Source organism: Dendrobates tinctorius, unplaced genomic scaffold, assembly GCF_039654945.1.
Source record: "Dendrobates tinctorius isolate UK_male_01 unplaced genomic scaffold, ASM3965494v1 ptg000107l, whole genome shotgun sequence".
Classification (NCBI taxonomy): domain Eukaryota; kingdom Metazoa; phylum Chordata; class Amphibia; order Anura; family Dendrobatidae; genus Dendrobates; species Dendrobates tinctorius.
Genome location: NW_027361775.1, coordinates 24645941 through 24672950, shown reverse-complemented (window position 1 = coordinate 24672950; position 27010 = coordinate 24645941). Strand labels below are relative to the sequence as shown.

Below are 27010 nucleotides of genomic sequence, written 5' to 3'. Positions count from 1 at the left end.
ACGGTGCGAGCACCGGATTGAAGGTATGGGGTCGGGTCCTGGTCCCTGGGAAAAGAGCTGACCGAGTCTCAGCGGCGGCATACCGGTGCCCCGTCGCGGCTCCCCCCCTTCACCCGGCGCTCGCCGTAGGTAGGCCCAAAAATTTTAGTCCCCGGCTTTTCGGCCTACTAGGCCGCAATTTACATAGCGTCACCCACCGTTTTTGGTGCCTCTCGCTCTGTACGAGACGTGCCCTGCCAGCCTCAGGGGGCCATGTCCTTAACCCCTTCTCTGCCCCTCGGGCTCTGGGACGGCTGCGGGGGGTGCGCACACGGTTGGACAACACCTGGTGATGCAGGGCCACAGCTGCATCTGCCTCAGAGCAAAGCTTAACGCCTTCGCTGTACATTCCCTGCAGCTGCAGCCCAGGCTCTGCTTATAACTTTTTCACGGGCACTATGTCTCAGTCTAAGGAAGCAGAAAGGGGGCTAATAAGAAGCGCACTGCGTTCTTTACCGCTCGTACCTCTTGCAAGACTGCCTTGCCCAGTACCCAGACTAATCCGCTATGCATGGATTGCGACCCGGCTTGTGCTAAAATGCCATCCGCCGCCGCTGCAAGGTGATCCCTGCGTTTAGTCCCTCTGTGTGGGCCGCGTCCTTGTCACGGTCTGTGGAGTCACTGACCAAGGCTATAGACTCCTCCGGGAATCCTCTAAGTCAGAACGCGTCTTTACCGCCTGAGGAGGGCTTTGGCGACGGCCGGGAACCATCCGCCTGCTGGGACCGTGCTCGTTCAAGGGATCCTCAGGTCTCTAGAAAGCGGACCAATGACACGTCCCCTAGTCACGCTTGCGATTCAGCATCTGCGAGTTCTGTTTCTCGCTCTCCCTCTCCTAATGTTCGCAGAGAACGTGTCTCTGAATTCGAGTCTGACACGTCAGTCCCTCAGCATTCCCCAAATGTCCATGAATCGCTTGATTCTCTGACAGTCAGTGAACAAGTTTCTGACGGACGAGGAGAATATTCCCGCTCCGGAACACGTTATCTCCTTTAAGAGGACTAAACGTGAATGCAGGGTATTTGCCAGCCATCCGGATTTGAAGGACATTGTCTAGAAACGTAGGAACCAACCACATAAGCGATTCACAGGGCAAAAACCTATTGAGGCTGAATACCCCTTCATATCTGTTGAAGAATTTGTTACAGTCCCCCTCGGTGGATTTTCCTGTATTGTGGCTTGCTCCTAAAACGCTTTGATCCGTTTCTGAGGGCTCTTCAGTAAGAAACCCCTCTGATCGTCAAATTGGCTACCTCGCCAGTTCAGTTTTTTGGAGCTTCAGGAGCGGCATTTTTCCCATCTTTCACGGCGACTTGAGTGGCTAAAGCATGGCCACTTGGGTAGAAGTCTTAATTACTGCCTTCCAAGCAGATAATTCACGCAGGTTATTTTTTGCAGTAGAAGCCTCTTTAGATGCCGCTAATTGCGCTGCTAAGGCAACCGCTAATGCAGTCTCCATCAGAAGAGCCTTATGGCTACGCGACTGGCGGCGGGCAGATTCCACCTCCAAGAGATTAAAGACTTCTCTGCCGTATCAAACTGGTCGCCTGTATGGACAAGACACTTGACCAGCTCATTTATGTCACTTCCGGGGGGTAAGAGTAGGTTTCTTCCCCACCAAGGAGCTGCCCGGCCGTTTTCGGAATCAACAGTCAACTAGTTTATCGACCTTTTTTCGCAACAGCTCCAGCTGGTCCTCCTCAAACTTCTCTTCCGGATCAGTTCGGTCCCCGTGTGGAGACAGAGGTTCCCAGGTCTTTCACAGACCTAACCACTCTTGGAAACCCAGGCTGACAGCATCTGTATCTAAGGAAGCAGATCCCATAGATCCTCTACTCAATGACTTGTTGTGGTATCTGGCCAACACCGACAAAGTAGGCGGCCATCTGCTGTCATTCAGAATGGTTCAGCAGTTTTTATTCAAACTTTTCTTTGTGGTTCCAAAGAAGGAAGCAACGATGCTGTCCATACTGGACCTCGGGCTGTTAAATCAGTTTGTCAAAGTATGGCGATTCCGAATGGAATTCCTCCGGTCGGTGTCGCTTCCATGCAAAAGGGGAGAGCCCCTATCATCCAGCAGTTCCTGCGTTTTGCAATTTGAGAATAACACTTCTAGTTCGTTGCCTTGCCCTTCGGTCTCCCCACCGCCCACAGGGTCTATAGCAAGGCCATGGCGGCTGTTATGGCCATTCTCCACACTCTGGGAGTGGTGGTACTGCCGTATCTGAACGACCTGCTAATCAATTGTCCATCCATTCCAGCCTGCGAGAAATCCGTGGATATCACCGTAAATACACTTTCTCGCCTGGGTCTGAAGATAAACTTCGAAAAGTCTTCCCCAGCTCCGGTCCAGCAGATTTCCCTTTTGGGAATGGTCTTGGACACTTCCCGCGGGTTGGTCATTCTCCATCCAGAGAAGGCCCGAGCTTTGCAACAGGCAGTGTGGAGTCTTTCCCGTCCGGTCTCTCATTCTATTCATTTCAGCATGAGAGTTCTCGGAAAGGTGGTGGCAGCAATGGAAGCGGTGCCATTCGCACAATTCCATCTCCGCCCTTGGCAACAAGCCTTGCTGTTAACTTGGGACAAGAACCCGTCTTCCCTGGACCCGTCGGTGCCTTCTGTCCCTGTGGATCAGACAAGCCCTCAAGTGGTGGACACTGAAATCCTCCGAGTCAAGGGAGGTTTTTTCTCACAGTTCGATGGTTGGTGGTGACCACCGACGCAAGTCTTCTGGGGTGCGGTGTTTCATCACCACACGGCACAGGGTCGTTGGTCAGTTCGGGAGTCACGTCTCCCCATCAACATCTTGGAGATACGAGTGTTCAAATTAGCCCTACTGAGTTTCCACCATCGCCTCGCAGGTCTCCCCTTCAGGATCCAATCCGACAACGCCACAGCTGTAGCATATATCAACCATCAGGGGGGTACTCGGAGTAGAATGGCCATGCGCGAAGTGAGTCACATCCTCCATTGGGCCTAGACCAACTATTCGCCCATCTCAGCGATCCTCATCCCGGACATAGAGAATTGGGCGGTAGACTTTCTCAGTCGCCAAGCCCTTGCCTCGGGAGAGTGGTCTCTTCATCCGGAAGGTTTTCAGCAGATTTGCCGTCATTGGGGCACTCCGGATGTGGATCTCATGGCCTCAAGGCTAAACAACAAGGTTCCTCGATTCGTTGCCCAATCGTGCGATCCAGGCACCATCGGAGCGGACGCCCTAGTTCTGCCGTGGCACCAGTTCCGGCTCTCGTACATCTTTCCCACTCTCCCCTTGCTCCCGAGGGTCATCAAGAAGATCAGAACAGAGGGAGTACCCATGATCCTAGTCGCGCCAGATTGGCCGGGCATGGTATGCAGAACTAGTACAACTAGTCGCCGACGTCCCTTGGCGCGACTTCCAGTTCGCATGGATCTACTCTCTTGAGTCCGATTTACCACCGGAACTCTAGGGCCCTGTTTTTGACGGCGTGGCCGTTGAATCCTGGATTCTAAAACAGGCTGGGTTTTCTCACGACGTGATTTCCACCATGATTAGTGCTAGGAAGTTCATGTCCATGTGCATTTATCTCCGCACCTGGAAAACCTTCTTTTCGTGGTGCAAGGATCATAATCGATCCCCTATAGTGTTTTCCATTCCTGCCATATTGGAATTCCTTTAGTCAGGATTAAAGTCAGGCCTCACGCTTAGCTCGCTCAAGGGCCAAATTTCAGCCTTGTCAGTGCTATTCCAATGCAAAATTGCTACCAAACTTCAGGTCAAAACGTTCATTCAGAGTTTCTCATGTAGCGCCTCCCTATAAAGGGCCATTCGAATCATGGGACCTTAACTTGGTTCTCGGGGCCTTACAGGAGGCTCCTTTCGAACCGTTGCAGGATGTACCACTACCTCTTCTCTCTTTGAAAGTGGTCTTTCTAGTGGCAAGTACGTCAATCAGACGAGTTTCAGAATTGGCGGCCCTGTCCTGCCGTCATCAGTTCCTGAATTTTCATCAGCACAAGGCAGTTCTCAGGATTTCCCCGTCCTTCCTGCCCAAAGTCGTATCCTCTTTCCAGCTCTATGAGGAAATTCTTTTGCCCTTCTTTTTGTCCGGCATCGGTCCATGGCATTGAGAAGGCCCTCTACACCCTGGATGTGGTTAGGGCCCTGAGACAGTACATCTTGCGGACGGCTCCCTTCCTGTTCATACTTCCAGAGGGGCATAGGAAGGGTCTAGCCGCTTCAAAAACGACACTAGCTAGGTGTATTTGCTTGGCTATTCAGGAATCCTACCGTGTCCGGGACACACCTGTGCCAGCAAGGATTAAAGCGCATTCTATCCGCTCAGTGGTGGGCGCCTCTGCTCCAGGCGTCAGCAGAACAGGTCTTCAACGCTGCGACTTAGTCCAGCCTACATACCTTTACAAAACAGCCTGTCCGCAAGGCTGCGACTTGGTCCAGCCTGCATACCTTTACAAACATTGCCTAATTTCATTCTCAGGCCTCTGCGGATGCAGCTCTTGGCAGACGCATCCTGCAATCGGCAGTACCACAGTGTTTATTCAGTGGTACATGGGGTATTAGCAATTGTATGTTCCCCACCCAGGGACTGCTTTAGGACGTCCCACTGTCTCTGTCCCCCAATGAGGCGTAGGAGAAATAGGGATTTTTGTGTACTCACCGTAAAATCCTTTTCTCCGAGCCAATCATTGGGGGACACAGTAGCATTATTAGGTTTTGACAGTTATGATTATTGTCATTCGTTTAATGCTCCTACTGCTTTTTCACCGAACTAGGGAATTCCCAGCCAGCGAGAGGGTGTATACTGCAGGGGAGGAGCTAACTTTTTTTCTTTGTTTACTTAGTGTCCTCCTAGTGGCAAGCAGCATAACACCCACTGTCTGTGTCCCCCAATGATTGGCTCTGAGAAAAGGATTTTACGGTGAGTACACAAAAATCCCTATTTTCTGTTGGTTAAACTGTATGCTGTTTGTTCAACTTTCGAGATGTAATATAAAAGGTTTTTAACCCCTTAGTGACCGGGCCAAATTCTTTAAATCTGACCAGTGTCGCTTTTTGTGGTAATAACTCTGGAATGCTTCAACAAATCCCAGTGGTTTTGAGGTTGTTTTTTCGTGGCACATTATAATTTAAAATAGTGGTAAATTTGGATCAATAGGTTTTGTATTTATTTACAAAAAATATTAGAAATATTTTAAAAAAATAAGCAATTTTCAAACTTTGATTATCCCTTCAATCCAAATAGTCATATAATAGAAAAACATTAATAAATGTCCATCATTTATACGTTAAATCATCACCATTTGTAAAATGTTCTTTTATTTTAATAGCATTTTGGAGGTTTAACCCCCTTCATGACCGGAGGTATTTTCGGATTTGCGTTTTCGTTTTTTGCTACCCTTCTTCTCAGAGCCATACCTTTTTTATTTTTCCATTAATATGGCCATATGAGGGCTTGTTTTTTGCAGGACAAGTTATACTTTTGAACAACACCATTGGTTTTACCCTGTCGTGTACTATTAAACGGGGAAAAAAAATTCTAAGTGCAGTGAAATTGCGAAAAAGTGCAATCCCACACTTGTTTGGCTTTGTTTTTTTTACTAGATTCAATAAATGCTAACACTGACCTGCCATTATGATTCTCCAGGTCATTACGTCATTACGAGTTCATAGACACCAAACATGTCTAGGTTCTTTTTTATATAACTGGTGAAAAAAAAGTTCCAAACTTTGTTAAAAAAAAAAAGAAATTGTGCCGTTTTCCGAGTCCCGTAGCATGTCCATTTTTTGTGATCTCGGGTTGGGTGAAGTCTTTTTTTTGCGTGCCGAGCTGGCGTTTTTAATACCATTTTGGTGCAGATACAATCTTTTGATCGACTGTTATGGCATTTTAATGCAATGTTGCAGCAACCAAAAAAACTGGCGTTTTCATTTTTTTTCTCGCTATGCTGCTTAACGATCAGGTAAATCCTTTTTTTATTGATAGATCGGGTGATTCTGAATGCGTCGATACCAAATATTTGTTCAATTTTTTTTATTATTGTATTTTGAATGGGGCGAAAAATATATGTATACTTCTTTTTTAAAATATTTTTAAAAACATTTTTTTTTTTACTTTTGCCATGCTTCAATAGTCTCCATGGGAGACTAGAAGCTGCCACAACCCGATCGGTTCTGCCACATAGAGGCGATGATCAGATCACCTCCATATAGCAGAATTACTCACTTGCCATGAGCGCCGACCACCGGGCGGTGCTCACAGCAAGCCGGCACTGACAATCATAGAGGTCTCCAGGAGACCTCCGGTTGTCATGCCAACGAACTGGTGACGTGCGATCACGCGACGCAGGTCACCGGTGTGTGTATTTCCAGCGTGTTTGCCGGAAGCGCCATTTAAATCCCGCTGTCAGCGTTTGACAGCAGCATTTAACTAGTTAATAGCCACGTGGGAAAGATGTGGGCTCATCGCCGGAGCCCACATCAAAGGGAGGGAGTCTGACATCGGCGTACTATTACGCCTGACGTCGGAAAGGGGTTAAAAATGTAGCAGCAATTTTTCATTTTTTCAAGGAAATTTTCAAAATTTAATTTTTCAAAAATTATTTTTTTTATAGATCTTGTGATACCATTTTTTTTTTTTTAGAGACCAAGTGAAACTGCTGTCGGATTTATTTACCCTTCAAGTGATTTTCAGGAATTAACGCAAAGTGGCATGACAGAAATGAAGAAATTTATTTTTAACACCTAAATGTCGGTAACTTCTGAACAGGCTACTATAGCTGGCAGACTCTAAGGCCACTATTTGGCCGTGAATTGCAATGGCAAACATCAGGACCACACATGATCTGAGGGTGCCGATGGGGATAAAGAGAGGGCCTCCACACTCTGTTAACCATTTATATGATCTAGTCACTATTGACAGCAGCATCTAAGGGGTTAAACAGACGGTGCAAACACTTACCGAGGCTGATTGATGCAGAAAGTTGTCAGCTATATTATTATTATTTATTATTATAGTGCCATTTATTCCATGGCGCTTTACATGTGAGCTATAATGGACAGCCGACAGCTGCTGGATTGTCACCTGTATGGGGATGAATATTCTCTTATATCTCAGGTCAGTAAAACGACGTATTGGCGGTCATTAAGGGGTTAATATATGTTCACTCTTCACTACTAGTGTTTTCATATTTATCAATTATTACCTCAAAACAATTATTTTATATTTGTTTTTTTTTTTATTCTATACATAGGGTCTCTGCTTTCTTACACACAACAGATTTATGGGTCTTGGATTAAGGGCCAGAGTGCAGGTGGTTCACGTAACAACACCAGCTTTCCTGATAACCCAAAGTTCTGGCTACGTTTAAAGGAGAAAAGTGAGATGTATTTAATCCTTATGCAAAGGCCAAGCTCTGAACTAGGAGCCTCCAGCAATATGCGCTGCAACAGACACTTACAATGTGAGGCTTCAAAAAGAACCACCCCAATTGCTGTGGGATTGCACATGTGGAAGGTAAATTTGGGTATTGCACATTTTGTGACCTCTGGTAAATTTTTCTGTATGATAGAACAGTGTTTCATGTAATCTAATTATTATTAGTAGCACTAATAATTATTTCAGCGCTTAAATAGTCACTTATGTCTACTTTCAACCGTAAAAACTATGAATGCAAAATATTATTCAGACATTCATCCTATTCAACCTATAGCATAACATGTTTATCCAGAGAAAGGCAAAAACCCAGTGAGACCGATGCTAATTAACTAATATTGGGGAAGAAAAATCCCTTCCTGATTCCACAAATGTCAGACTCATGACCTGGATCAACGTCCTATCACACAATCTCACAATCTCATAACCAGTAACATTGCATGTTTCCCCCCCCCCCTGAACACCCCCTACAGAGCTGCAGGCTTCACTGATTGGCCGCTGTGCTGTTGACATGACATCTGCGCCATAACCAATGCTAGACAACCGAAGCATAGACTCGCCAGGTGAATACAGCACATTTTTTTTTTTTCTGTTAATCGGAAGAACATTATCTGAAAGTAGGTAACATGGCTTTAACATGTTTATCAATGCTGTGATTTCCATAATTTGAAAATGTATCCTTCTGGGTGTTGCAGCTTCTGTGTTGAGTGCATCGATTAAAATAATTGTTTCACCAAGCCATTCATATATAGGTGTGTTTTGTTTTTGTTTTGTTTTTTTAAAGGTAACTTTTTTTAAGTTTTTATGATTTGTACAACAAATATAAAACACAACACACTTTTCCCCATCCCCCACACCCTTCCAAAAATGTCCCCTCATGAGGGTATGTGCCCACAATCAGGACTACTAGCGTTTTGGACACAGCGCATTTTCGCTGTATTTTACATTACAGGCACAGTGACGGGATTTATAGCGATCCCATGCCACTGTGCTTCTGTTTACTGCTGCGTAAACTCGCCCACAGCGGAGATGCTCGACTCCTATGCATACTTTTCCTGAATAGACTGTCATTACATGTGGTAAATCCGCAGCATTAGTTCTAAAAGACAAGTGCGTAATGTAGAACTCAGCGAAGATGCATTGCATCCAAAACGCTACTATTCCTGATCGTGTGCATGAACCCTAACTTTAATGCATTAATTATATCCATCCACATCAGAACAGAATGGATATGTCCATATAGCAGTATAACACCACCCTGTCAGCCATAGAACAGGTGTGTATTTTTTTTATTTTTTAATTCTTCTACTTATTTAGTACTTATCAGAAACACCCAGTCATCATTAGTCATTAACAAAAATTCTGTCCTATACTAAATTAATCTGGGGCCAAGCCAGAACTATAACCAATTGGACTTTATGGCTGCAAATTTCTTTTCCACCTTTCGTTTCAAATGGATGAAGTTTTCCATGGAGACCAACCAATTAAATTAGTCTATACATTCTCTTCTGGGTGTGCAACCGTTGTTGGGCTATAAGTTTCCTGGGCATATACAACATTCTGGCAATTGCCGTTTTTATGGAATCAGAAGTTGGAACATAATTGTCAATATATCTCAAAATACAAACATAAGGGGTCAATTCTATGGAGCCTTCATATATGGCACTTATCATATCAAAGATTGTTTTCCAGAATCACGTGGTACAGGACCATGTCAATGTATTATTGGGGTTAACCTTGACTATTTTTTTTTTTTCTTATGAGGCGAACAACTACCTCCCTGTTCTGCCTAGTGCCAGCTCGGAGCGATCACAGACAACTCCTGCCGGTGATTCTGCTGCTTCACGTCAACAGAGCGGCTCTTCCAGGCTGCACTGTCGATGGGGGGGTGACTGCCGACGTCATGCCGATTGACTGCTGACTCCCAAACTTAGATTGTGACTAATCTGATCCAACAGAGATTGGCGCCTGGCACAACAAGATCTTGGCTACTAGTCCTAAATAACCGCTTTTCAGTCAGCACAAAAAGACTGTTCAAACCAAGTACATTCACTCAGTGCATCATGGTGTGGCCAAACATGTAACTACACCACCATTCTTTGACTGACAGCTGTAGTTTGATAGCACCGGGAAGGTGAACTTAAATGTTTGTCCGTTTTATGATGCATGGTTTGAACAGTCATTCTGTGCTGATAGTCCTTTTAAATCTGTATTGTGTGTCTTGCACCTGTTACACCTTCATGTGGAAAAACCGGTGTCCTATATACCCTTATGCAGCATATATATGCGTGAGAGCCTATGTTACTGTGACGAACGGCCCACCGCCGTTCGTCCAAATACGGAGGCGACTAACGGGGGTCCCGCTGCCACCAACACGTGACGGACAGCGGACCCTGTGTCACCACTATGTCACAGTCCCACCACTGACACGGGTGTATCAGCGGATGGAGGGACGAGACACAATGCCGGCACACGGCTATCACAGGCACAGTTGGGGCTTATCTTAGTTATCCCACCACTGGCACCATGTGACAAAAATATCCAGCAAGCTAATCTCGCTCTACAATTTGCCACAGGGGGAGTTTAATTTGGATGCCCCACCACTGCTATCAATCTTCCAAGTACTGTGGGGATTTATGTATATCCCACTTTCTCAGTTCCACTTTGGAACTCACAGCTCTCCGGCGCCCCCCTTACCCTCAGGTCAGTCAGGGAACTGCACCTAGGATAATTAGTCGCCGGACGGACTGCCTGTTGTGAACCGGCAATTAGGCTTCTGCAGTAAGGGAATTATCAATGCTGTGGCCGCAGCCCCTTATTCAGCAATATAAGACGCTTCTGTACTGCCAGCAAGCCGCAATAGCCGTACACAACGCGCTGCCACCAGTCACGGGTACTTAATTCACAGTGTTAAATTAAGAGGGTCCGTGGCAAACCCCTTGAATTAGTAGCGATTATCTATCAAAGGCGTATAGTTCGATTCTTAGAGCATAGAGACAGAACTAAATAATTTTATCATTTATTCCCCGAAAAAGTAGGGCAGTGGTTACAGATAAAAGTTGCTATAAAATTGAGACATAAAATATGTACATTAGACAAGTATAAAACAAAGTGGATGAAAGAAGAAGGTACACTCACATTCAGTCAGTTGTTGTTAGGCATCCCATGTGGCTTTAAGGGGGGTGGAGGCGGAGCTGCACGTCTCCACTCATCTGGGTTCTGCTCAGCACGAGGATTGGAGCTCTTCTGAGCTGGTTTTGCCAGGGAATGCCTTATAGACTTTCCTATGTGTCATCACGGAGAGATGCATTCTGGGTTGATCCCACCTCTCTCATCCAAGTTAGGTTTTGGCTACAAAACTTAGATTAGCTATAACTTTATGGGAGAAGCTGGTATGGACTCATCAGTGGTATCATGTTTCCCAGCGTAATGAGCCTATCAAGAAAACATCAAACATCTGTGCGATATGACCGTCCATTTGGGCGCAAATCATATCTCAGGTTCTCGACATGTTAGGACTTCGGAAGTGACACTGTAGTGGAGCTGGGACCGCTCGGATCACAGAGATATGGTTATTATATCTCTATGTTATAGGGCTTTCGCAGGGCAGGCTCTTAAAGGTTTACTTCTAACTCCTGATTTCAAACAAAGAGTTTTCCTTTCCCGCACTTTTTTTTCCCTCTTTCAGCTGAGGCTGAGAGAAGCCAAATGGTGTGGCAGGAAGTTGATTTATAACACCTGGGGGGGAAGGGAAGCTGCGGCAGTGTGCAATGTAACCGAGACACTGGCAGGCAGCTTCTTACAAAATGGAGGATTTTTAGCACATTGCAACAGAAAACATATCTTGCAGACATTGTACATCACAGTTACTAACTCAATGACAATTGTGGAATCTGGCTCCCCATCTCCTGCCATTAATTACTTTCTCTCTGGCCTAAATCACCCTCCCGTTTCTCTGTTATGTTCAACTCTCTGTTATCCTTAATTTTGCCTAAAATTTGTTGCCACAGAACCGAAATAAGGCACAGTGAAGAGGTCGCCCTGCCTACCATTTAAATGAATGGATGGATGATGTGATCTAGTCAGTTTATCTTCCATCACTCCATCACCTTCACTTTCTTTATTCAGAGCGTCTCTGTTCAATACAGCTACTGTCTGAAATCTGTAATTGAAGAAACACTGCTTTTTAATTTTTTTTTACCAGTCGGATTTTGTGTAAGAACTCTTTATAATAAATAAGCTCTGCTTTTTACTTTTGTCCTTGTCTATAGGTGGAAAAACGTCGCTTTAACCTTCAGAAGACCATTTTGACACCTCCTTTGGCTGGTACCTCCTCACACACTTACGATAGACAGCTGCATCTGCGCTGCGAGTTATCTCCAGGATATCATCTGCTGATCCCCAGCACATTTCTCAGGGACACAGAAGGGGACTTCTTACTGCGTGTGCTTTCCAATGGACCCGTCACACTCAGGTTACAGTGAGCTGCCTTATAACTCAGTATTACTCATGGCATTGAGGTTTAATGGAAATTTCATTCAGATTATAAACTTATTCTATTTTTGTCAAATAATGTCCTTGTTAAAATTCTTAGTAAAAACTGATTGAGCTTAAAAAAATGCAGGGCTTGTAAATGGAAACTGTCTCCATGTATCTGTAGTACACTCCTTGATTTAGCAACAAACTTTTTGTAGCATTTTAGTGTAACAATTTGTCATTTTTTTACATTCAGTGAAATAACCTCCAATCAGCCGGTGGAGAGGGCAAGTAAAGATGCGATACCTGGAGTATGGGAAACATTGGAGCTTAAAGGAGAGTGGAAGAAGAGTAATAGTGCGGGAGGCAGCAGGAACTTTCCTTCTTACCATCTTAACCCAGCTATTTCTTTTTGTGTGCCCATTAATTCCCAACTGGTAAAGGTGACACTTCGCCAGCACAATCAGGAGAATCGGTGGTATGCCATTGGTTTCCATGTGTACTTGGTTAGTGTCATACTTTTATTTTGTTACTGTCATATTACACATACAACTGTGAACAAAACTATTAATTAAAGTCAGATTGACAGTTGATAAGCTATTGTGAAAGAGATGGCGCTGATGATTTAATTATTTTTTTTTTAAAACAGGCAAAAGCCCCATTATTATTTTGCAGCTAGCGCTGCACAACATTGTTTCTATACTGTAAATGAGGGCTCAGGATATAAATCACTGATCCTCTACATTCTGAGACAATCAAAGCATTTCTTCATGGACATACCAAATACAGTGCCTTGCGAAAGTATTCAGCCCCCTGGAACTTTTCAACCTTTTACCAAATGTAAATTTTTGGTGAAGAATCAACAATAAGTGGGACACAATTATGAAGTTGAACGAAATGTATTGGTTATTTTAAATTTTTGTGGCAACTCAAAAACTGAAAAGTGGTGCGTGCAATATTATTCGGCCCCTTTAACTTAATACTTTGTTGCGTCACCTTTTGCTGCGATTACAGCTGCAAGTCGCTTGGGGTATGTCTCTGTCAGTTTTGTACATCGAGAGACTGAAATTCTTGCCCATTCTTCCTTGGCAAACAGCTCGAGCTCAGTGAGGTTTGATGGAGATCGTTTGTGAATAGCAGTTTTCAGCTCTCTCCACAGATTCTCGATTGGATTCAGGTCTGGACTTTGACTTGGCCATTCTAACACCTGGATACGTTTATTTGTGAATCATTCCATTGGAGATTTTGCTTTATGTTTGGGATCATTGTCTTGTTGGGAGACAAATCTCCGTCCCAGTCTCAGGTCTTTTGCAGACTCCAACAGGTTTTCTTCAAGAATGGTCCTGTATTTGGCTCCATCCATCTTCCCATCAATTTTAACCATCTTCCCTGTCCCTTCTGAAGAAAAGTAGGCCCAAACCATGATGCTGCCACCACCATGTTTGACTGCGGGGATGGTGTGTTCAGGGTGATGAGCTGTGTTGCCTTTATGCCAAACATATCGTTTGGCAACAATGTTGCCAAAAAGTTTGCAAAAAGTTTGATTTTGATTTCATCTGACCAGAGCACCTTCTTCCACATGTTTGGTATGTCTCCCAGGTGGCTTGTTGCAAACTTTAAACAACACTTTTTATGGATATCTTTGAGAAATGGCTTTCTTTTCCCGTCTCCCATGACGGCACACATGAGAGAGGGGATCCGCCCAGTCAGGACAGGAACCCTACTGAAGATAAAAGGGCGGTACCTCTCCCTCGCTTCAGTTGGGTTTCCTGTCCTGACAGGGACCCGTGCTGAAGACAGCAGGTCACACTTACCTGCCCCTCTCCCGTGCCGGCGTAGAAGATCAGGCTGGGCTCCTGAGCGCTGGGCGTCGGGATGGAGGAAGCGCCGTCCGCGGGTCCTCCGGGGCTCAGCGTCCGAGCGGGCGCAGGAACAGCACGGCGGGGGTCCTGGGGCTCTGCCGTGGCTGCCGCGCCGCCCTCTCCCCCTCTGCCGGTGATTCCCTACTCTGGAGCAGCTCAGGAGCGTTGAGGGAGCGGCCGCTTCCGGGTCGCGCTCCTCTGACGTCACGCGCAGGGCACGCTGGGGAAGGGGCGTGCCCGCGTGATGTCGGAGGCGGTGCCGACAATTCAAGATGGCGGCGCCCATGGTGAAGAACGCCGATCGGAGAGAGATCCCGGCGGTATGGCGGGGGGGAGGGGCTGTGGGGGTAACCGGAGGAGGCGGAGAGTGCAGTGGATCCCCCTTACATAAGGGGGATGACCACAGAAGACGCACTCATGCCCAAGGCTTCAGAATGGAAGTGGGGCAAGACGAGCAGCGTCAGCAGCAGCGACAGCAGCAGCGTCAGCAGCAAGACCTCTCGCCAGATGCCAGGCCGAGCCACCAACATACCAGGAGCAGTCGCTCAAGTGGTGGGAGCGGCAGTCATAAGCGCAATCAGCATGACTCTGGGACGTCCAGGAGAAATGTCACGAGTGCATCTGAGGAGCCTCCGAGATCGGTACCCCTGATTGACAGCGGTGGTGAGTGATCTACGTGAATGTCACCCTTATGGTATGGGGTTCCATTTTCTCTGTTTGATCACTAGGGGGCGAGGAAGGCCAGCAGCAAAACCAAAAATAGAGAATGCGCCCTATGTAAAAACCCGCTGGCAGATCAGTGGCAGAAAGATCTCTGCGCTGACTGTATTAACAGGTCTATACAGGAGGAGACCCCTGATTTGGTGACTAGTCTGAAGGAGTTAATACATCAGGAGGTGAAAGGTTCCCTAAAGGCAGCCCTTAAAAAGAAAAGAAACCGTAGAAGGAGCTCCGATTCAGAGGCCTCGCCAAAGCAGAAGGGGCGGGATAGATCTTTGTCCCCCTCCACCTCCTCTTCCTCTACGCAGTCCTCAGAATCCTCCTCGGACAGCGATATAGGCGGCCGTCCATGTTTCCCAACGGAGGACGTAGAAAAACTGGTCAAGGCCATTAGAGCTACAATGGGCCTTAAAGAAGAAAAAACTCCCAAATCATTAGAGGATGTAATGTTTTGAGGACTGGAGGAAAAGCGAAAAGCGTACCTTCCCTGTAAATGATAAAATAAAAGCGCTAATTGACAGGGAATGGAAAAAGACAGAGCGGTCAGGGGGCTTACCTTCCACATCAAAGAGGAGGTACCCCTTTGACCAGAAGGACTCAGAAACCTGGGAAAAAGTCCCAAAAATTGATGGGGCTGTAGCCAGATCCTCAAAAAAGGTATCCCTACCATTAGAAGATTCTGGCGTGTTGAAAGACCCGCTTGATAAGAAAGCAGATGGGTTTCTGAAGCACATCTGGGAAGCTTCAGCAGGGGGATTGAAGCCAGCAATAGCCGGTACCTGTACCGCTCGTGCCCTCATGGTCTGGCTGCAACAAATAGAGGACCAGATCAAGGATAGAGTTCCTAGAGACGAAATTCTAGCTAATCTAACATTGGTGCACGGAGCAGCGGCTTTCCTGGCCGATTCCTCTGCAGACTCCGCAAGATTGACAGCTAGAGCAGCAAGCCTGTCAAATGCGGCAAGACGAGCCCTGTGGCTTAAAGGGTGTCCCGGAGATTTACCCTCTAAGCACAAGTTATGTTCCATTCCATGCGATGGCCAATTCCTCTTCGGGAAAAAACTAGAAGAGATTTTGGAGCATGCGGGGGATAGGAAGAAAAGCTTTTCCCGATTTCCGGGAGAACCTAAGAAGCAGCCCTTTCGGAGGAGGAGATTTAACAGGGGTCGTCCCCCGGGAGATAGAAAAAGCTGGGACTTTAAAGAAAAAAGAGGATCGGGCTATATGTTTAAAGGGCCCTCTACTTCCTCCAAAAAATCTCCCCAATGACATTGGGCCGGAGGTAGGGGGAAGGCTTTCTCTCTTCCTTTCCGCCTGGGCAAATATCTCCCCCAGTACATGGGTCCTAAATATAATCAAGGACGGCTTAAAAATAAAATTCATCCGTCCGCCCAGGCATACCTTCATAATAACACCCAGAAGGAAAGCCCAAGAGCAACAGCTGGCCCTGGAGACGGAAGTCTTGGGACTAGTGAAAAAACAAGTCCTACAGGAAGTCCCAGCGCAAGAAGAAGGAAGGGGGTTCTACTCCCCCCTCTTCTTAATACAAAAACCAGACGGCTCTTGGAGAACCATTGTCAACCTGAGGAGACTCAATCAGTGGATAGACAATTGCTCCTTCAAAATGGAGTCAATGAACACGGCCACAAAGATCCTGTTCCAGCATTGCCTCATGGCAGTGATAGACTTAAAAGATGCCTACTATCACATCCCAATCCATCGGGAGTATCAGAGATATTTGAGAGTAGCGCTCTATATCCAGGGGCAGGTGAGACACTACCAATACACAGCCCTTCCGTTTGGCCTGTCTACAGCCCCCAGGGTATTCACCAAAGTGATGGCCGAAGTAATGTCTTTTCTGCGATCCAGGGACATAGTGATCGTCCCATACTTAGACGACTTTCTGGTAATAGGGAGGTCGGAATCCCACTGCACACTTCAAGTGAAGGAAGTAATAGCAACTCTAGTAGGACTAGGATGGATAGTAAACATCCCCAAGTCAAGGATAACCCCAGTAAAAGAGCAATCCTTCCTAGGGTTGATATTGGACTCCGAGCAACAACGCTGCCTCCTACCAGAGAGGAAAGTGACCAAGATAAGAGGCCTAGCTCGCACAGCAATACAAAGGCCAAATATGACACTGAGGAACGCAATGTCCCTTTTAGGCTCACTGACATCATGTATACCCACAGTAACATGGGCGCAGTACCACTTAAGGCAACTACAGTGGGAAGTCCTGTCAGCGCAGAAACAATTAAAAGGGCATTTAGAAGGCAAACTATGTCTCTCAGTGGCTGTAAGAGATTCCCTGCTCTGGTGGACTGTAGAAAAGAATCTAACAGCTGGTGTCCCGTGGCAAAAACCAGTCGAGGACATCATTACGACAGACGCGAGTGCCACAGGGTGGGGAGCACACCTGAGATCCCATACAATACAGGGGACCTGGTCCTCACTAGAAAGCGATCAGAATTCAAATGTAAAAGAACTATGGGCAGTGGAAAAAGCCGTGAAACATTTCCTTCCCTTACTTCAGGGCCGCCACACCCGGGTCATGACGGACAATCAGGCAGTAGTAGCCTACATCAATCATCAGGGGGGAACGAGATCTCGGGGCCTCATGCAAATATCAGATCTACTCTTCCAGCTAGCAGAACAACATCTGTTATCCATCACAGCATTGCACATAAAGGGGGCAGAAAATATACAAGCAGACTTCCTGAGTCGCAGGCATCTAAGACAAGGGGAATGGTCCTTAAACTCCCGAGTCTTCCAACAAATAGTTCAGGCCTGGGGCAGACCAGAAATAGACCTGTTCGCTACCGCACACAACCGGAAGGTCAGGAAGTTCTGCTCGCTAAATCCAAGGGAAAACCCCTTCGCAGTAGATGCCCTACAAATACCCTGGAAGTTCATCCTGGCCTATGCATTTCCCCCGATAACAATGATCCCAGTAGTAGTCAGGAAAATCAGGGAGGATCGGGCAAGAATAATTCTTATAGCTCCTTTTTGGCCGAGAAGGCCTTGGTTCTCCCTTCTGAGGCTCATGTCAGTGACAGATCCATGGATACTACCAGAGATTCCAGACCTGCTTTCCCAGGGACCAGTGGTCCACTCTCAGGTGAAGGGCTTCCATCTAGCAGCCTGGAATTGAGAGGGCGCTGAGTCGCCAGGGATTCTCTCCAGGGTTAGTCTCCACCCTGTTGAAAAGTAGGAAACCAAGAACATCCCAAATCTACGGTAGAACGTGGAAAAAGTTCCTAGACTTCCTGGGGGAACCTTTAGGGGATGTAGCTCCAGTGGGACCTATCCTAGAGTTCTTACAGTCGGGGCTGCAACTGGGGTTAGCCACTAACACACTCAAAGTTCAAGTCTCAGCTTTGGGGGCCCTATATAACTGCAATTTAGCAGCCAATAGGTGGGTGTCCCGGTTCATTAAGTCCTGTGGCAGGTCAAGGCCGGTCATTATCCCAAAGATACCACCCTGGGACCTGAACCTAGTTTTGGAGGCTTTAACCAAAGATCCCTTCGAACCACTACTAGAGCTGTCACCAAAGCTACTTACACTTAAAACGGTCTTACTGGTAGCCTTAACGTCAGCCCGAAGAGTCAGCGACCTACAAGCTCTGTCTATATGTCCTCCTTATACACAGATCTTGGATGACCGAGTGGTTCTAACACCAGACCCGGCCTATCTCCCCAAGGTAGTCCAAAAGTTTCATAGGACTCAGGAGATCTCCTTGCCGTCGTTCTGTAACAATCCCAGAAACCCGGGGGAGCAAAAGTTCCATACATTAGATGTAAGAAGAGCCATAATACAATATATGTCAATAACTAGTCAGTGGAGGAAAGATCAGTCCCTTTTTGTAGCCTTTCAGGGTAGTAGAAAGGGGCACGGGGTAGCTAAAAGTACCATTGCCAGATGGATCAGGGAGGCCATTATGTTATCCTACTCCGCAAGTGGCGCTCCGGTTCCAGAAGGCATCAAGGCTCACTCCACCAGAGCCGTGGCTACCTCCTGGGCAGAGAAGGCTGAGGTATCGATTGAGCAAATTTGTAAAGCCGCTACTTGGTCCTCACCTTCCACCTTTTTTAAACACTACCGACTTGATCTGTCTTCCTCTACTGACCAAACCTTTGGTAGAAGGGTGCTGCAAGCGGTGGTCCCTCCCTAAGGTGTCTTATTCTACAAAAGTCTCTCATGTGTGCCGTCATGGGAGACGGGAAAACACCAAGGTTACTTACCGGTAGCCGTTTTTTCCGGAGCCCATGACGGCACCTGTATATTCCCCCCCTTTTTCACTCCTTTGGTGTGCACTTTAGTTTGGGTGTTTTTTAGTTAGATATAATGTAGTGATAGTTTTACCATGTGTACTAACCCGGGGGGCCTCTCATGCTCTGTAAACCAACTGAAGCGAGGGAGAGGTACCGCCCTTTTATCTTCAGTAGGGTTCCTGTCCTGACTGGGCGGATCCCCTCTCTCATGTGTGCCGTCATGGGCTCCGGAAAAACCGGTTACCGGTAAGTAACCTTGGTGTTTTTGCCACTCTGCCATAAAGGCCAGATTTGTGCAGTGTACGACTGATTGTTGTCCTATGGACAGACTGTCCCACCTCAGCTGTAGATCTCTGCAGTTCATCCAGAGTGATCATGGGTCTCTTGGCTGCATCTCTAATCAGTCTTCTCCTTGTTTGAGATTAAAGTTTAGAGGGACGGCCGGGTCTTGGTAGATTTGCAGTGGTATGATACTCCTTCCATTTCAATATGATCGCTTGCACAGTGCTCCTTGGGATGTTTAAAGTTTTGGAAATCATTTTGTATCCAAATCCAGCTTTAAACTTCTCCACAGCAGTATCACGGACCTTTCTGTTGTGCTCCTTGGTCTTCATGATGCTCTCTGTGCTTCAAACAGAACCCTGGGACTATCACAGAGCAGGTGCATTTATACGGAGTCTTGATTACACCCAGGTGGATTATATTTATCGTCATTTAGGACAACATTGGATCATTCAGAGATCCACAATCAACTTCTGGATTGAGTTTGCTTCACTTTTCAGTTTTTGAGTTTCCACAAAAATTTAAAATAACCAATAAATTTCATTCAACTTCACAATTGTGTTCCACTTGTTGTTAATTCTTCACCAAAAATTTACATTTGGTAAGTTTATTTTTGAAGCATGATATGTGTGAAAAGGTTGAAAAGTTCCAGGGAGCCAAATACTTTCACAAGGCACTGTATACTCGTGTATAAGCCAACGCCCCTGATTTTTCCACAAAAAAAAAAGGGAAATCTTACTGACTCGCGTATAAGCCAAGGGGGGGACTTTCAGCCCAAAAAAATGGGCTGAAAATCTCGGCTTATACGCGAGTATATACGGTACACATTTCTGTAAAGTAGAGCATGTTTACTACTCACAATATTTTTTTTTTTTTTAAATATAATTCTTATGCACGGATCCTACAGTCTGGAACATTTATAAATGTGGTTCAAGTTCACATATTTTTTTTACTCTTGCAATTTTTTCATGAACATATAAGATATGTGTCTAATATGCTTATAGTTCTTTTGTATTTTATTTATCATTAATGCTTGAGAAAGCTATATCACCAATTTGTTTTGTATTGTGTTTGATACTGAAAATTTAATAAAAAGAGTTATAAAAATATATATTTCTTTAGAGACCAAAAGATGGGGATCACGCATTAAAAAATATATAGATTAGGTTCTAGTAACGCTTCTGTACTAATATAAGTATTTTAAATGTATATGAACTTTTTCATGTGTCTTTAGGCCCCAGTTGATAGTGGCGCCTCTCCATTTTTACAAGAACCATGTGCCACCTGTATTCCACATAGTCACTCTATAGAAGTGTCACAAATCTGTGATCTGGCCCCTGGACAATATCTTGTTGTGCCTTCTACTTACCTCCCTGACCAGGAGGGCAAATTCTCAATCTTTATCTCTACAAAGACCGAGAGGTGAGTACAATGTGCAGGACACCTCTTGTTTGTAAATTTATTGTAATATACAACACGTTTAATATTTAAAGCATTCTTTAACGTTGTTTTTCTGTATTAACTTTTTATGTTTGTGCAGGAAACCTATCCAGAGTGAGGAGACGCTAGGGCAGATCCTAAAAGAGGTTAGAAAATAAGTGCACCTTTTTAGCTCTGTTTTTGGCAGGCATAAACGTCACTAAGTTTAAAGAATGTGTGTGTATCACCAACCAATCACGAAGCATCTTTCATTTCAACAGAGCTGTTCCAAAGAAGCTGAGCTATGATTGGTTGCTATGAGCAACAGTTTTCTTTGCAACCAGTCACTAAGCATCTCTCATTTCACCAGAGCTGGTTAAAAGAAGCTGAGCTGTGATTGGTTGCTATGAGCAAGTTTTCCCACTTGACGACACCTCAGCAGACACTGACATGGTGGGAGAAATCTAGCATCCCTGGGAACATAAGCACCCAGCCATTGTCTGCCCCCAGAAAGGAGCAGAGAGCACATGACAGAAATGAATCACCCCTTCCCATGCCTATATCTTGAAGAACCTAGAATATAAGACATACAGTATTTTCAGTTTTCACACTTTTCTTTGTTAATTATATAATTCCACATGTGTTATTTCATAGTTTTGAGATATATATATATATATATATATATATATATATATATATATATATATATATAACTAAATGAGCTAAACAGCTGCAGGACCTTACATGTTATTAACTCAAGGATCTTTCAGGTCATGTGATCACTCACATGACCTGAAAGGTCCTTAAATTACTTGTATAGAAGGTCCTTCAGCTGCTCAGCTCCTGCAGCCTCCGTTCATTTCCCAATAAGCTTCCTGTCCTGATGTGCGCCAATCACATAGATCAGTGTAAGGCAGGAGGAGAGATGGCAGCGCTCTCTGTAATTGAGATGGACGCCTTGTCAGTTTTCATCACAGGAAGTTGCCTCTGAAATAGAAGACACACAATTTTTAACAAGTTTTTCGTGTTAAAAAGTTCCTCTCATAGTCCGAAAAAAAAACGGTTTATAAACCATAGGAAAAACATCTATCCCTCATCTCTGTCCTGTTTATGTGGCTCTCCATCAAGTGGATAGCAATTGTATAGCAATAAAAAAAAAAAAAAAAAAATCCAATTTTTTACTTGTATATACAGTATTGTCATTATATTCTTTTTCTTTCATTGATTTCTAGGTTTCTATTATATCACTGATGAAGTAAAAGTTGAAAAGTCCATTTGAGGATGTCTTTCGTCCATTTGTTTTTTTTGTAAAACAAAAAGCAAACAGCCAAGAAATTGTTCAGTCTGTTTTAAAGACATTCCTGTCAACATTTTTGTAAACTGACAAAACAGGGTATTAAACTGATCATATAATAGGTTTGGTACTAACCCAAAATCCGAGGTGATACTGCCAGTAATAATGTACAATATAAGCTGCTATTAAAATGGTAATTTTTGCCTGTTCCTATGTTTTATGAGTGCTGTAAATCTGAAATGTTTACTATGACCAGTACAGTAAAATAAACTGTATTTTTCTACATGGCCTGCTACAATTTTTCACTTTGTTTAATTGATATAATTTAGTGAAGGGTAGAGTTTATATCCCCAAAAAAACTATTTGCAGTCTTAAACTGTTTGAGGAATAAGAATGTCTTTTTCCTGCCCTCATCGGCCATGAGGAGGCCATCCTGCGGTGCTATGTGGCTGGCAACAGGCACTATCCTACATACCTTTTAGGCTGGGCAGCTGAGGACAATCGCTCTGACCTTTCCCTCTGGTAGTTGCTCATGTCTCCTCTGGAAACAGGATCTCACCACTCTTCCTGAGCCTCCAGGTAAAGCAGAGAGGTTGCGAGCCAGGGGGCCTCCCTCAGCTTCCTGGCTCTCCCCCTCCCCTCTCTGGATCCGGCATGCGAATACAGAAAGTGACATCACACGGTCGCAGGTCCTTCAGCATCACTTCCAGTTGCGTTCCATGGTGGATTTGGAGGGAAATAAATAATACATTTAAGTAAACAAAAAAGTTGCACTCTGCAGTGATAAGTTGCACTCTTTAGCACTGCAGAGTGCAACTTTTTTTGTTTATTGTATGTGGAGATGGCTGCTCCTAGTATGCACCTGTTCACACTAGCTTGGAAGTGCCATTCAGTCTTTTGTCATTTGTATATTAGTTCTCTGACTGAGCACTCCGCCCTTCAGCATGTGGTGAATTTTAATTGCAACAGGGTCCTGCCTACCCATAAAATCAGACTTTGAAGAGAGGTATTCACATCTACCCATGAATTCAGACTTCAGTCTTGGAGAGGTATTCACACTAGACGCGTAGGTTCCCAGGAGTTCTGAGACCGCCTTGTCGTTGGCTGCTGGTCATGCATGAATTGGCCAAATTATGTGCTAAGCGTCTCAGTTTTTTTCCTATTATCAAGAAGCATTATTGCTATTTATATTTCATTCTGACATGCTTTAGCACTACAGAGTGCATCTTTTTTTGTTTATTGTACAGTATATGGAGATGGCTGCTCCTAGTATGCACCTGTTCACACTTACCTGGAAGTGCCAGTCAGTCTTTTGTCATTTGATTTTTTGGGGGGTATGGCAGCCCTTTTATCTTCTGCAAGGGTTTTCTCCTTGCTTGAGTCTATAGGACCATGGGGAGGAGGATCATCCAATCGGAATCTGCGCTGGAGTCTCGGCACCTGGTCATAAGGAGCCCAGACTGAAGACTCCATAAGGTGGGATCTTTCCTATGGTGGAGGGTGGTCGATGTTTTTGCTCTGCATCTGCAGAAAACAGCGCTAAACTGAATCTAGTAAGTACCTGGCATGGGTAGAACTCTTTATCTTTGGAGCAGGATTGTTCAATATATTTAGATGGCTCCCTCCTCTCCTGTTTTTCAGGGAGACAAGAATCCTGCTCCAAAATGTAACGACAAGATGTCAGTCTGCAAGTTTCCATCTGCGTAAAAAATTGCTAACATCCCATAAAAACATCTGTGTTAAAGCTGCACTGATAAAATTGGAAAAGAGGAACAAGTCTCCTTGATAGAACTAAGAGGGATGGTCGTCAGGAGGTTGTCATCCGTAGCCTCATTTTCCCAGTCATTTTCAGTTACCCCCTTAGGAGCTAAAAAGAGGAAAATATGTATGGAGGAGCAGTCAGATTCAGACTCGCAGGAAGGTCAAAGATCCTTCACTGCGAGTGGTGGGAAGAAGGTGAGCTAGCTCCAGGTACAGACCCGACCCAGGGAGAGAATTATTTCTAGTTGGAAGACATGGAAGTACTTCTCACAGCAGTGAGGACTATGGATGTGGAGGAGGAGAAAACTACCCATAGAGTCCAAAACGAGATGTTTGGGGGGCTTGAGTAAAAAAAGAGAATGGTATTCCCAAAAACATCCAGAGTCTAATATTGGTAGGGATACTAACAGATTTCTAATAGAGGAAGAAATTACATAAGTGTTGGTCAGAAATTCGAAAAGTAGATATCCAGGTGGCAAACAAGACAACATTGCCATTTGAAGATTCCTTGCAAGTATTTCAGATGTTGGTTAATAAAAAAATGGGGGGTGCTCAGAAGTAGACGTGTTTGCAACTCGTCAAAATACAAAGGCAGAATACTTTTCTCTCTAAATTTGAACTATACTTGTTTAGTGGTAGAAGCCTTCGCACACCACTAGTGTTACAAACTGACATGTTTGTTTTCCCACCAATTCCCGTTCTGCCAAGAACATTACAGAAAATCAGAACAGACTAAGGACAATCCTAGTGGCACTTATCAGGCCAAAGGAAAGCTGGTTTGGGACATTGAACAGCCTAAAAATATAAAGTCCCCTGATTTTTCCCATGAATCGGCAATCTTCACCAAGTGCCAATTTATCACCCAGATCCTTAAGGCTTGCGACTTGCAGCCTGGTTTCTGAGTCTGTCATCCTAAAAGCTAGGGGTCTCAAGGAAAAGGTCATGGATTGTAGTGCGAATATAAAAATGGCTATTTTGAGTCCATATTGAAATATATAGAATGAATTCTGTATATTACATAGCTGCATTTCTAGTTAGACATTAACAGCTACAGACAGACTGTGATGAAGGAGCAGCCGCCATCTTAGATATTGGGCCACATGTCTGAGCTTGGCATCCATTTTGGTCTAAGTTCAGGAATTACAGGCAGCTAACGGCTTCTATACCCCCAGGTGCTGTGTACTTAGTAAATACAAGCAGGATTTAGTGTTCCAATGCTAAATAGCCAGGGCCATTGGTGTGATGATGAGGATAGGCCCAAAACAGAGCTTCAAAGCTCAGGTACGGAGCCGTGCCAGCAGGGGGCCGGAAAAAAGCCTAGGGCTTCAATTAGAATGTACCTGCTAGCAGACGCAGGAATATACGTCCTTTGTGTGTCCCAGACACTTTGGCTCCATCCTAGCAGCAATGATTATTAGCCCACCCTCTGACACAGGGGGAGGAACCTAGCGTGTTTAAGGATTGGCAGCCCCTGGCAGACATTCATTCCTTCACACAGAAGATCCGGGATGACGATCTAAGAAGGACCTGGGGACAGACCTGCCGAGGGGAGCAGCGGCCCATGCTTTGGGGGTCTGTCCGGCAACTAAGATTCTTGTACCTGTGGACTGCAGAGCTCCCCAGCACCCACATGACCCTACAATCTGGTAAATTGACCTCCAGCTTAATATCTTAAGTCTTGTACCCTTATTGTTATATCTTTTCTCTGACTGCAAATTTACTGTATATTTCTGTAATTATCTAGTGCGCCCTTAAGGCAATTAAACTATAAACTTAATCTTGGGCTGATGCTTTTACTCTGATCACGAATCTTAGAACCCCCAGCGGGTAACAGGACCTCCTCCCCGGCGACCATTTGCACTAGGTGCAGTTCCCTTACTGACCTGAGAGACAACGGGGGCGCCGGAGAGCTGTGCCTGTGTAGTTACGTCACGGTGGTGACGTGGGAGGAACGGGTCTGTGTGTGTTCCTCCACACAGTGTGTGTTCCTCCACACAGACAATGACGTAATCTCTCTGTGGTGAGTTTATTAGACCATTAGCTGCATTTATAATGTGATAGACAATACTCACAGGTGACACAATCTTGAGAACTCTTGTTTCACAAATAGTTCTAAGTTTCTATGTTTGTCATTGTAAAACATTAAGGATTATTTAACCTCTGTCTATGGTGGTTTTATCTAAAACCATGTGGCTTTTATATTGTAAGGTTCTCTAGTCACCTTCCACGTCAGCCACCTTGGAGGTTGTCTCCCCGCCCTAATAGGGGACAGGAACACAAAGAGGTTAAATAACCCTCCCCTTCCTGCTACCTCAGTGTTTTTCCTGTCCCCTATCGTGGCATGAAGAGGTCACAAGGGACTGCCGTGGCCAGTGAGCGGAGCCCCTATGTACTCACGAAGCTGGGCAGCCGAGGTTGGGGGGGTTTGCCTCTCCTCCATGTGCTGCTCCCGTCTCCACCGTCGGTGTGACTCGGGACGTTGACCACCCCTCCCGCGCCCTCCGGGGTAAAGCGGGGCGGTATGGTGCCTGCCGGGGTCCTGCACAGCTCCCCGGCTTCCTCCTTCCAGCGCTGCATTGGGGCCGTGTGCGCGCGTCAGAGGGAGCGGGCAATCGACCGGAAGTAGCGGTGAAGCGCACTTCCGGTTTGCAGCCCCCAGCGTCCTGTGAGGGGGAAACGCGCACCCGGGGGACCCGGGAAAGAGTCCAATGGCAGCGGGGGTCGAACGATGTTCCTCCCCAGGGACGGGGGGAAGGAGGAGCACCCAGCAAATGAATGCAGCAACACCCACAAAAGGGTGCCACAGCTCCAGGTAAGCGCAGTGTGGTGTGTGCAGACATGGATGGTGAGAAGCCCTCGACTGCAGCATCTGCGGAGCCCAGCGTTCCCCCTCCTACAGTGAGTAGCAGGGCCGGTCCCTTGCCTGTCAAAAAGTTGGTGGCACAGGTCTGAGTAAGCCTTTTTTCTTCTTGCAGGAAGACAAGGCCTCTACCCCTAGAAACCCCCGCAAGTATGGTATATGTGGTGCCAGGTTTCCTTCTGACTACAAAAAGAAGTTATGCCAACCTTGTACGCAAAATATCCTGCGTACCGAGCAACCCTCCCTGTTTGACAGCATAAAAACTCATTAGGCAGGAGGTTCAAACCTCCATGGCAGCCCAGACCCCGGTGGCCCAGGGCCCTACCTAAAAAAAAGAGGAAAAGGGCACCTATGGAAGCCAACTCAGGCTCGGGAGAAGTCCGATCCTCAGGATCGGAGGATATTTGGGAAAATGAGGGCTCCACATCCACCTCCAGTCATGATGCAAAAAAATACTATTTTTCCTCTGAGGATATGGAGGAGTTAGTCTCCATGGTAAGAAATACCATGGAAGTGGAGGAGGTCAAGCTCAGTCCAGGATGAGATGTTTGGAGGGTTGAAACCCAGAGGTAGAAAGGGTTTCCCGGTTCAT

The 27010-nt window shown here is 45.6% G+C and overlaps 1 protein-coding gene across 6 annotated transcripts in view; it reads left to right on the top strand.

Moving 5' to 3' along the window:
• The window catches only part of CAPN10 (calpain 10), a 69887-nt gene extending 47807 nt beyond the window's left edge, over positions 1-22080 (top strand). For 5 of the 6 annotated variants that reach the window (XM_073589282.1, XM_073589280.1, XM_073589283.1 and 2 more), the window contains 6 exons: positions 7291-7553; positions 11744-11952; positions 12205-12454; positions 20319-20506; positions 20625-20670; positions 21736-22080. In XM_073589282.1, the coding sequence (XP_073445383.1) occupies positions 7291-7553; positions 11744-11952; positions 12205-12454; positions 20319-20506; positions 20625-20670; positions 21736-21762 (983 nt within the window). In that variant the 3' untranslated portion in view covers positions 21763-22080. The remainder of the gene's footprint in view (positions 1-7290; positions 7554-11743; positions 11953-12204; positions 12455-20318; positions 20507-20624; positions 20671-21735) is intronic. The other variant, XM_073589279.1, reaches the window with a different exon arrangement.
• Positions 22081-27010: the final 4930 nt, after the last annotated feature.